This window comes from Apteryx mantelli, chromosome 1, assembly GCF_036417845.1.
Source record: "Apteryx mantelli isolate bAptMan1 chromosome 1, bAptMan1.hap1, whole genome shotgun sequence".
Classification (NCBI taxonomy): Eukaryota; Metazoa; Chordata; class Aves; order Apterygiformes; family Apterygidae; genus Apteryx; species Apteryx mantelli.
Genome location: NC_089978.1, coordinates 138253477 through 138265539, shown reverse-complemented (window position 1 = coordinate 138265539; position 12063 = coordinate 138253477). Strand labels below are relative to the sequence as shown.

At 43.4% G+C, this 12063-nt stretch overlaps 1 protein-coding gene across 1 annotated transcript in view; it reads left to right on the top strand.

The window, feature by feature from the left end:
* The window catches only part of LOC106489549 (putative DBH-like monooxygenase protein 2), a 37363-nt gene that overhangs the window by 8808 nt on the left and 16492 nt on the right, over positions 1-12063 (top strand). The window contains exons 6-12 of the mRNA XM_067293803.1: positions 47-149; positions 1260-1426; positions 3217-3308; positions 7176-7272; positions 7486-7545; positions 8545-8675; positions 8965-9083. Coding sequence (XP_067149904.1) covers positions 47-149; positions 1260-1426; positions 3217-3308; positions 7176-7272; positions 7486-7545; positions 8545-8675; positions 8965-9083 — 769 coding nt within the window. The remainder of the gene's footprint in view (positions 1-46; positions 150-1259; positions 1427-3216; positions 3309-7175; positions 7273-7485; positions 7546-8544; positions 8676-8964; positions 9084-12063) is intronic.

Sequence of the window (12063 nt, the reverse complement as noted above, 5' to 3'; positions counted from 1 at the left end):
ATAATTGCTCAATATAATTATATTCCTCTTCTTCCCTTTCCACAAGTCCTATCAATTTCCAGATGAAGCTGCACTCTCCATAGGGACACCTTTGGACCCTCAGTATATCCGACTGGAAATCCACTACAGCAATTTTGACTTGTTACCAGGTGGGTAATATTGGGCAGTTGTTTGACAAAGAACAGCCTAAGGATTGAAATCTCAAACCTCACCTACATACCTATTAGAAACCAGCTACTGCATGGAATCCTTCCTTAGGATATATTGCTTAGCACAAGCGTCAGGATAGTAAGACAAAACTGGCAGGGGCTCCCATTCAACAAGGAACTTTAACTCTGAAAACACAGACAGTTCTACCTGGTTAGACATGCCATGTTATAGAAAACCTGAGCACATCTGTCTGCTGTGATACTAGAGGGTATGTGGGAGTGTTAGGGGAATGTCAGGGAAACATGGACATGACGGAAAAGAGCAGCAGAGTTGGAAGGGACAGAGTGGCTGAGGGAGAAGTAGATTTATCAAGGGTCAGGATGGAGCCTGGAGAACGTAATACACTTCTTCTGTGACCTTCAGCACTCGCTTCCTATGATGGGTTGCAAAGGCTGCCACCATGGTATTTGTTATCATTTTACGGAAGAGGAAACAAAAGTGTGGCGTGATTTTATGGGAACTATCTAAGACTATGACCAGGACTAGATCTAGATGCACTGTGAGTGAAGATGCAGTCCCGGAAGATGTGAGACCCTGCACCTTGCATGACTTTGAGATGGCATTACAGTGCATCATACCACTGAGGGTAGGAGAGCTTAGACCTCCCTGCAGATCTGTGCCTGATCACAACCGAGTTGGGAAACAGTAACTATATGTGCTGCTACTTCAGGCCCCAGCTCTAATAAATAGCTAATATCCCCTCCTGAAGAAGGACCCTGAAGAAGGACAGGGAAGGATCCAGAGTCAGAGCAACAAGACCTATCTGGAGGCTCAGGGTAGGAAGAGGGCAGAGATAAGATGGAGATATAAAACAGGAAGTACAGGCAACTCAGAGTGCAAATATGAACAGGACAAACTGATACGTATAGGGTGCTAATAGTCACGCAGGGAATATCTAGATGCTGAGGAAAGTAGAGATGGGGACCTGTCTGGGTGCTGGGAAAAATGAGGATTCAGACATGCACGGGATGAATGGAAAGCTGAGAAGCATGTGAGCCAGAGATGTTACTGGAGCAGCTGTTGAAGGAGTGTTCATATTTGTTTTAAAGGTTTGATCGACAGCTCAGGGATACGAATCTACTACACGCCAGAGCTACGGAAATATGACGTGGCGGTTCTGCAAACAGGCATCTTCACTTTTCCTGTACATTTCATCCCTCCTGGAGCAGAATCCTACAGATCTTATGGCCTTTGCAATACTAGCCAGTTTGATGAAGTGAGTGTGGGGAAATCCTTCTTGACCTTTCCCACTTTGGACTTTCATCTTGCTCTAGACACATCCAAAATCAGTTTGGTGCAGGGTACCATCTTAGCCCCCATTTCCACATCTTGCAAAATGAATATCTACTCCAATATGACTGTTCAGAAGGTTTGGCATAGAGCTGTGTAGTCATGTCAGAACCACGGCACAAACACCAATTCACCCCATTTAAGTGGAAGAGAAAAAAAAACAAAGGAAGCAGAGACTTCCCAAGACCCCCAAGGGAGTCTATTACACCACATGTAAGAAGCCCTTGTCCTACCATTGGTGTGTGGGATGGCAGGTGTTAGGCTGGGAGGATGCGGTGCCAGCTCTCAGGTCAAGAAGGCATCTCTAGAGCAGAGACTTAACATCCCTCTAAAAACAGCCAAGAGGTTGTTAAGGATAGTCAGGCTGGTGGCCTGCATGACCCAGGGGTCCCTCCCCTCCAGGCCTGCTAGATGTGAGGCTGACACTTTTCTCCATTCCCAGGCCCATCCCCTGCTGAGGCTGGGGGCAAATTTCAAAGACACAGACACCCTCTGCCCCACAACACACACACACAGCAGTCTCAGCCAGCCACAACCAGACCAACACAGACAGGAGAGCAGTACGGTCACCCAACAGTGCCCACATAAGCATGGACAACACAAACGGTCCGATTCTGTTCCTTTTCTGTGGCTAATCAGGCTTAAATTTCACTAGTGGAGCAGACACACTCACTTACTGAGCTCCCATACTTACTCATATCTGTGGGTCTCTCTGACCTCTGGCCCAGACCACAAATCCTTCCAGAATCTGTGCCCAGACCCTGGACTCTTCATGCAGTCTCTGGCCTGAACCTTGAGTCTTTCCAGATTTTGGTGTCCTCCTACTTGTAAGCTAGTCCAGCTTGAAGTTTCCTGGTGGACCACCCCACTCCACCCCAAATACACAGGCACAAACACACATATACATAGAATAGAGAGCACGCTTGCACAGGAAAGAGTTGGGAATAGAGTTTAATAGGAAGATAGTATAGACTGCAGCAATCAGGCATAGCGGTTGGCCAGACAAGCTTACTGATTAGCAGTCAGCTAACAACTGGCTTCTTCTACTCCTTTCTCCATTTTCCCATGTTCGTTCCTCTCTTTCCCCACCTTTGATCTTTATCCCATAACAAATTCTGTACGTTCCCACAATCCACTTAAAACATCCCATAAGTTTTACACAGTCCCACAGTCCCCCTTGAACGCCACATAATGAGTTTGTTCCTTCCTATGAGACCTGTGGTAATCTTGCTTTTCTTCCTCTTATCAGTTACAAAGATTCTCTCTGCACCGCTTCAAGGTTACTCATGGGTGATTCCTTTAATGGCCCACTGATCAGTCTTAAGATTTCTGCTTTTCCTTTTTCCAGTATCTTCTGGTTTTGTTAGGGTGTCTGCAAGTTTAATTTATTAGCTCTTCCGTACCTTAACTTTGTTTTTTTATGTTGAACAACTGCTGGCAAGATATCTGTGCAGTATCCAGCATGAGGTATCATAAACTTGGACATCTATGTCAGGGTACCTAGAGCAAGATAAACAATTTTCAGAAAGGAACTCTACAGCAACCTTTAAATAACTGGTGGGATACTGGAGGGAATGGGCTGAACTTTTTTTCAAAAAAATTATTAAGCTGACATTTACTGACATGTCCATCAGACTTTGGATTCCATGGGCAGGCCTAAGATGTAGTGCTGAACCCTGACTGCCGGGCTCTGACCTTCTGCATTTTGCACTGCAGATGAATGGGATGCCAGTTCCAGAGCTGCATGTGTTTGCATACCTCCTTCACACCCACCTGTCTGGCAGAGGAGTGAAAGCTGCCCAATACCGGTAAGAGAAGCAAACTCTGGGGATCAGTCCCTGCCTCCTGGGCTGGAATGGCTGAGGATCATGTTCCTGGGCTAGTCTCTATTTGTCTGTCAGTGTAGGAGACTTTGGCTGGGAATCAGCACTGTCTGGATTGCAGTACAAAGAGCTGTCAGTTCAGTGGAGAGTAAGACTGTGCCTATAGAGTTAAATAAAGCAGGTCCAGGCAGTAAGCTCAAGCACTGGACTGCTGTTTATCCACATTGGTCACTCCTAGAAGGTGCCCTTACATGAACTTGGCCCTGCAAGCCAGATGCAGCCTGATGATAGGCAGACACAGTCCTAGGGATTGCATGTGCCCATTCACATGGGCTGCAATGGCAAAACTATGACAGGTTTGGCTTCCTCCACAGTCCTCCCACACTAAAGACTTCAGCACACCTATGCACCCCCGATCACACCCCAGCCCATGAAATACATATTCTCAGTTTCAAGCTATGAAAACAGCAATGTATGGCTTGCAGCATAGCATTTGAACACGACTTCAGCCACTTTGAACTGGAAAATAAACAAGAGATAACAAATAATTGCAACTTAGGCCAAAGAGTCATCACACAGGTCCAAGTGCTCGCTGGTGTGGATAAGAGGCCTGTCTCCTCATTAGGTTTCTAGTTTCAGAATAACCCAGCATGAGACAAGAATCACACCACAGCCAGTAAGAGTGAGGCAGGCACTTAGTCACCTGTCACTTAGCCAGAGAACAATCCATGGCACTATTTTAATAAGCAATATGGGTGCCCGAGAGGTTGCAGCTACACTCTCCTAGAGTGCTTACAGTGATACCTTCAAGATCAAATTCCCTGCTGACCTGCACTGCATTGTTGGTGCACTCTCCAGGGTGTCATGTGAATCCCATCTGCAATGGCAAGGGGAAACTTTGGCATTGGCTGGCCCTTGTAGTGTCCTCTGGGACTCTCCCTTGGGCAGTCCACTTGTTCCACACATAGGAACACTTTTGGTTTGAACAACTCAAATCCTGCAACATATTGCACAAGATGTGGCCCCACTTGGCTGTGCTGTCACATCAAATACCCAAACCCTTGCACTGTTTCATATACTGCCTCACATACTGACTCTTTGCAGAAACTCCACACATATTGGACTGATCATGTAGCCACAGAAGGAACCTGAACTGCATTGAAGGCAAGCTGCAAAAGACAGGAGAGTGCCTGGCTCCCAAAATCAATGCAGAGCAGTTTAGTCTAGCAGGGCAGATATTATCTAGTTTGGCCTCTGAGCACGCATATGAAATATCATTCAGAATAATCTAGATTGTTCTAAAGTGGCACATCTGCCCCTGTAGATGCACTTTTACAAGTATCCTAAAACACCCATGGGCACTCTACACTCACACATGCTTTACACATGCTGACCCCCGCCCCCCATTCCTCATTGTCTGCCAAAGGCCAGCCTGACAGTTCCCTGGCCTGCTGTGTCTTGGCCTTTGCCAAGACCACTTCTTAGGAATGAGTAAGTCTTAGCTCAGATCACATTCTGTTGCTCCTGGATGTGCTTCTTGGGGATGGCATTTGGCATGGGCAATTGGCTTCCAGCACACTAGGCAATGCACAGGGCTGCAGGCTTAGGACTGGCCTCACTTTGAGCATGCCTCTCTAGCCAGTCCACAGGCATGCTGAGGAATGAGGCCAAGAGACTAGAAGCTCCTTCAAAGGCAACCTCAGAAAAGTAGAAATAGCAAAATTTTCTGATGAATATTTTCCCATCTCTGGCCAGTGGCATCTGCAAAGTAGCAGCCTCTGCAGTCTAACTGTTAGATGCCAAAGGGAGGGAAAATGTTTCAAGAACCTCGGGAAACACACTTGGCCTGCTATAACTGGACCAAAGACAGGGGGATTTTGTAACTCAAAAGGTGCATTGTGAATATGCCCATTTCCCCATATGTGGTCCCCTATACCTGTCTGTGTTCCTCAGGAATAGCATATTATAGCTTGCATCTGTGGTTGTTTCTTGGAAGAGGGGCAAAGGACACATCAATAAAATCTATTAGCTTCAAAATCATCTCTCAGTTTCAATGCTAGTGATCTCCAGCCCAAATGGGCCTGACACTTGGACTGCTATGCAAGATAGCAAGAGAAGGGGAGTGAGTCTTTCCTATGTCTTGCTAGTTAGCACCTTCCAGGTGCATACACCAACCAGCAGGGAGTGATATAATCAAAAGGGGTATTCTTGGGCTTCAGAAGAATATGGAAGATTCTGCCACTTTACCAGGAATCACTTCAGGTCTGTCTAGAGAGGACTAGAGTGACAGTTCAATTTATTTAGCATGAGCATGTATTTGGGAAAAGATTTTTACAGACTTTACCTTCCTTGGACCATGTCCTGAAGCCACCTCAAGCAGACTCCAGACCAGAATGTCAAGTGTTTGAAATACCTTCTGAACAGACATGATCCAGGCCTAGGCAGAGGTTGGAGTAGCTATTTGGGGAGGGATTTTTCTAGTAGCACATATAATGTCTGTGTTGCTCTCAGTCACTTGCCCAGTTAGTGGAGCCTCCAAACTCTTTGAAGGTTGACCTTGGCATCATAGAGCAGACTGGGATCTTACTTCTAGCAATTTAGGGCCTTTCTATGGTAGACTCTGGCTGAGAGTTTTTCTCTGGATGGTGTTCTTTCTGGAGCCTTTAACTCTGGGCCTTGGTAACACAGCTCTGTTTCCTTTTTAGGGGCTTAGTTTCAGAATAGCCCAACATGGGCCAAGAGTCACACACAGACAGTATGAGTGAGGGAGGTAAAGCTATTTTGTTCCACACAATAGTAATAGTTTTTGGCTCCTGCTCTTCAGGCAAATCGCATGGTACACATGAACTGTGTGTTACATGACATAGCATCTTGTTTCTTGACTTGGTGCCCTGAGATGTTCCCCATCTCTCTGCCATCACCTCCACTGTGTCATTCAGGTACTGCTGAAATTTGCCTAATCCATGCTATGCCTATAGTATTCTTTTCAAGAAAAGGCATTGAAGTCCTCAGCCATATGGCAGGGCAATGCTGGAGGGACCAGAGACTGCCTTATGCTATGCAGATCATGAGGTAAAGTTTCAGACAATCCCTGAGAGAGCAGCGTAGAAGATGCCAGTGCAGACTTTTGTGAAGTCTGGCCTTCAAGCCAGACTTCCTCCCAAGTCAATTTTGCTAAAACACATAGCTGAATAATGGTGTGAGCCCATCAGTTCACCAGCTTTAGAGTTGCCAGGAGTCACAAAGTTGGCCTAGCACAAGCAAGCAGGGCCTGTGACAGCTACTAGAAGGGCTTTTCCATGGGTACTACAAGGGTTTGTGAGCTAGATGCCTTGCTCTGATGATGACCTAGGTGCTCTTTGCAGTGTGCAGTGTGGATCTACCTAGGAAGATCTAAGGACCTGTAACAGAGATTGCAGAGGTGGTGCTCAAGCCTGAGACTACCTCAGGAACAGTATCACAAAGCACTGTATAGAAGTGGGAAGGACGAATTTATACCTGATACATGTGCACCTGCAAAGGAGAGCCTCAAGGGCCTCCCAACTCCACTCTGTGCTAGAGTTCGAGAGTCTTTTGGGGGAGGGATGTAATGCGAGTATTAGAGTTCTTACTTCTGGAATCCTAGACTGTCATCCAAAAGGCCAAAGATTCAAGGCACAATGATTAGTGCAATATAAAAAGTTCTGATTTGGATTCCAAGGCAAAGAGGGTGGGCGTGAATTTTGAAGTGTGTGCTTTGGGACTGACCTGGAGTAGATTTTTCTGGTTTCTGTTTATTTCTTCCAGGAACCAGTTATTCCATACCCCTTCATGCAAACACTATAACTTTCTCCCCTTCTTCATCTTTACCAGGAATGGTGAGCAGCTGGGGATCATCTGTGAGGACAATAAGTATGATTTCACACTGCAGGAGATTCGGGAAATGAAGGAAATCCTCACAATCAAACCAGTATGTTCCTCCTCTGGGATATAGCTGTGGGCTGGCAGATTGGGGAAATGGTTAGTGTCAGAGATAGCGGAACACATTGACACATTCTTTCCTTCAATCTGTTTTAGATTTTGGCCTATTGTTTTCACATAGTTTCCTGGTTCCACATGTAGGAAGTAGTTTTGTGTGCTTTGTCTGTACAGCTCTGACAGTGTGACCTACTGTGTTCCCTAGGGGGATGAGATCCTGGTGGAATGTACCTTTCAGACACTGGATCGGTCAGGGATTACTTTTGTAAGTTTGCTTTTCTACCTACAAATTATCCATTGCATTTAAAATTAGTTTATCCCCGTTAAAATCTTTTAGGCAGACAGGTCTCTGTTCCTCAGCCAAACACAGCACTGGCAAAAACTTCTTGGGTCAGTCAAACACATCCTGAGGCATGCCTCCCACGGTTGCTCCATAGCTGGAGAGCAGCTCTCCAGGAAGCTCTTCCTACAGGCTTGTGAACAGACCCCAAGGCAATCTTACATCTAATACTATATAAGCTAGCTCTTGTCTAAAGATTCAAGTGCAAATAGTGAAACTTGCAGCTGCACTGGCTGAACATCTGGATTTAGTGGACAGGCTGAGGTCAAATACAGAAGCTGACCTAAGTCAAATCTGATTTGGACTTCTCAAAATGTAAAGACATTATTTTCAGTTCTTCTTGTTCAGATCCCAGCCATCTGTTTAATTATGCTCTTTTGCAGAATGTAGCACATGAACAACTATTGTTAAACTAGGCCTCACACTGACTTATTTTAGAGAAAATGCCATGCAGAGGAGTTAACAATGCAATTGCAATTAAAGATATGCACAAGATACTGTGATTCAACCTGAAGAGGATTCCAGAGTTTGTATCCACAGAGAGTGATACTGCTTGATTTGGCTGGCCTCATTCCAAAAATAAGGATCAACTGACAAATGCTTATCTGGATGTAGCTTTCAGATAATTCTCTGGCTGTTTTAGTTGGACTTTGCAAAGTTTCAGATTTGGGGATCCTGTAGATTGAAATATAAATATGGTAGTCTCCCTGAAGGAAAGAATAAGTAGGTTTAGATTATAGAGACTACAGAGCAGCCTGTTTATCAGACCATTGGGAGGATCTGTTTATTTTCTATGTATCTAACTCCTAGACAAACAAATAGATACATGTTTTTCACCACACAGGAGAGGAGGGACACAATGAGAAGAATATTTCTGCTCATTGTGTCTCAGTAGACCTCTGAGTCATCATTGTGTCTTTGCAGGGTGGGCCAAGCACCATGAATGAGATGTGCCTCACATTCCTCTTCTACTACCCCCGTAACAACATCTCCAGTTGTATGGGCTACCCTGACATTCTGTATATTGCGCATGTACTCAAGCAGGAGGCCTCAGAGTGAGTCCTGAACCAAAAATGTTTCTCAGGGTAGCAGAGTTAAATGTAGCTATGAAGAATGATAAACAGAAAAAATAATGAAAATAAGATGTTGCTGATTGATAGGGAAGATACGGTCACATACCTGGATCTGTTAAGCTAAACTCCCTTGTTGCAGGAATTTATCAACCGTGATACCTTACCAGCCTCTTTTCCTTTATCTTTTTTTTCCCTTCCTTTCTTTTTTCTGCTTTCCTCATCTTCTCACTGTTTGTGTTCTCCGCTTCCACATTGTCCCTTACCTCTCCAGTACAATGGAAGGAATAATGGCCATGGACCTTCTTAACTGGGACAATGAGACCATCAAAACTGCAGAGAAAGCAGCCAAGGAGGCAGATCAAGTAGTTGCAATTAAAACAATTAATGTAAGTAAGTGTCCCCTTCTGAGAAGTTTGTGGTTGGGGAAATAGAGTCAGCTTGGAGGTTCTGAGAGTAAAACACACTTGAGAGACAGAGCCAGCACCTAGCACCTCGGATGACACCAGCTACTCAGAGCTTATCCACAGCTATAGGAACTGAAAGAGACGACGTGAATTATGAAGTCCTTTCTCTTGGGCTGCAATTGCAAACAACTGTCCAACAGTAATTTAGTCATCAGTTAGCCCTGAACTAGCAGAAAAAAAGCTCTTGCATCTTGGTAATGTTATCACGCTTAACAGGTGATACTGTTGGGAGGGCATTTTTGACACAAGGTTATCACAAGGCAAGAAAATAGTGCTGAAGGTCCCTCAGGTGATGTGTACAGAAAAGGAGTTAGGATAAGCCAGAAGATCCACAAACATACCTTTCTGGCTTTTATCTACCTAACTGCATTTCAGTGAATCAGGCTGATACCTACTCACTTTACAGATAAATCTGGGGAAAAAAAATCTTAAACTTGAGAAAGGATCAAAATTCCATCTTCCACTCCTCTCTCAGAGAACTTCCCTGCTGTCAAATTAGAGACCCAAGTCCTGACTTTCTCCAAGATGACAAGTTATGTATCCAGACAGCAAGAAAATTGACAAAAAGACATTCAAAACTTGCAGTTTATCCCAGGGGTTTAGTGGTTCCCACCTTAATCAAAAACAGAACATGTAATTTTATTTTTCCCTCTTTCCTTTCATCCCCAGGAACTGCAGAAAAATGAGAGAGGTTTAATCAGAGACATTATTATTCCAGAGCGGGCTGCCTGTCACAATATTTCTGAAAACCTCTCACTATCAGATCTGAGGGCTGCCACAAACCTTCGTTTGGCTGCAGTGCATGGGTCTGAGTCATCAACCACCAAAGAGATGTCTTCACTTCTTCTTCTTTCTCTCACACAGCTGGTGTTTGCTTGGCTTATCTTGTCCTCTGAGCTTTGGATGTAAAGGACAGAATATCAGCACAGATCACCAACCAGCTGAAGAAGTCCCTACAGTTACCATCTGGTAGCAGGGTATTCCAGATCTGATGGTCCTGGGACCATCAGGCCATTCGAAGATATTTATGTAATAGAAAATTCTGTCCCTTTGGCAGAAATAGCTTCAACACGCATTGGCATTTATTTTAGTTTCATAAAAAATATTTTCTAGTATAGTTCGTTCTGAAATCAGAAAAGCAATGTACTATAGTGCAGTAAAAACAGGACTACAAGGGCATCTCTTTAATAGCTGCTGATGTAAAAAAAAAAAAAAAAATCCAGAGCTTCCGTAGATAGGCTACTACCCTGTATTTACTCACTGACATTTCAGTAATCTAGTCTCAAGCTACATACATACTCCCTGTAATTAGGTCAGTGTAGAAAACTAGACTCCTTACTTATTCAAACATTTTAATTGCTAATCCAAATAATGCATTTGATTCTAAAAATAGTCCTGCCATATCCAGCAACTTCAAAAGAGAAGGGTCTTGCAGTCATTGGCATAGAATTTACCTGCTGATTGTCATGTAATAATGAGGCAATGTCTGGGTGTTTATTAAATCTTAGATCTGATACATGGTCAAAATGTAAAGCTACAGAACCCTTCAAGAATCCTAGGCCTTGGGATTAAATATATGGTTAGTCTATCACGCTGGGTTTTTTTTCTGTTTTCCTTTCTAATGCTACATGGATATTTTATTGCAATGTGACTTCTGAGGACTTGTGATTCTGAAATTAAATTCAGTGTTGCTCCAACTTCAACACTGTCATGATTTTATACAAAGCAGGATAGGACTACCCCAAAAATCCATCAAAATGTTCTTCACAAACCAAGACCCATTTGCATAGAATGTTTTATTATAAAAAATTGTTGATATTTTATTGTGAAAAGCACAATTTTCCTTTCTTATCTTTTTCTTCCTTTTTCTCAAAAGTTCTTTTTTCAGTAGAAACATTTCAGTTAAAAGAAGATCTTTTTATATAAAATGTTAAAGCGGAAAGGAGGTGAAAAAACTTCTGGACCATGCATGGTAAAGGATGTTGTGTTTTGTTTTGTTTTGTTTTATAGTATGGCTTGGGGCAGACTATCATCCAGAACGCAGTCTTTTTATTATCCACTCACAGTGTTCTACTATGAAAGTCAAAAACTTCATTTTAACCTAATGGGAGAGTTACTGCATAGTGTGATAGCAGTAATATATGGCTAAACAAGATATTTAACTTAGAGTTCCTCTGGAAGTTTTGAGAGGCATGAACTGAGCAAAAAATATTCCATAAAGACATGAAACAGATCTATTGTATGTGTCAGGAAGCACAAGAATAATATCTTTGCAAAACCCTTCCAATCTATCTCATTCTTTTAACAAAAATCCTCCTTTTTACATACCATTATATTTCTTCTTGCAAGGCAAGAGTTCGAAAGTGTCTGCCCTGCAAGGAATTTCCCACCATTTTTGAGTTTCTAAATAACACTTCCTAAGTAAAAAGAGAGAAGAAACAAAAGAGAAAACACTACATCCATATTTCTTGCATCCATTTAAGGTTTGAAATTTTTCATGTGTTTCTTAAACAGGTGACACAAGCTTGTGACTTGAGGGGACAAGGAGCACCTGAATAATGAGGCAAATCAAACTTAGGAATGGAGGTCACATGGAGTCTTGGCTTGGTTATTCTGCATGACTTCCCACTCATGTACTCATTTGCACATTGATACTGGTAGCTCAACACAAAAAGTCATGTACGTGAATGAATTCACAGAAAGCAGGCTAAGTATTTCAGGACACCGAGAGACAACTGACTGAAAGATTTCATGGCCAAAGAGCAAGCTACTTAGTTTCACTATATTGATGATGTATACTGAGATGGTCCACAGAAGAGCTAGAATAGCTTTATAGCATGGCACAGCCAACTGCGAATGGTGTAACATGGCCTGGCTACTTTTTGACTTCCTGTTTTGCAAGTTGC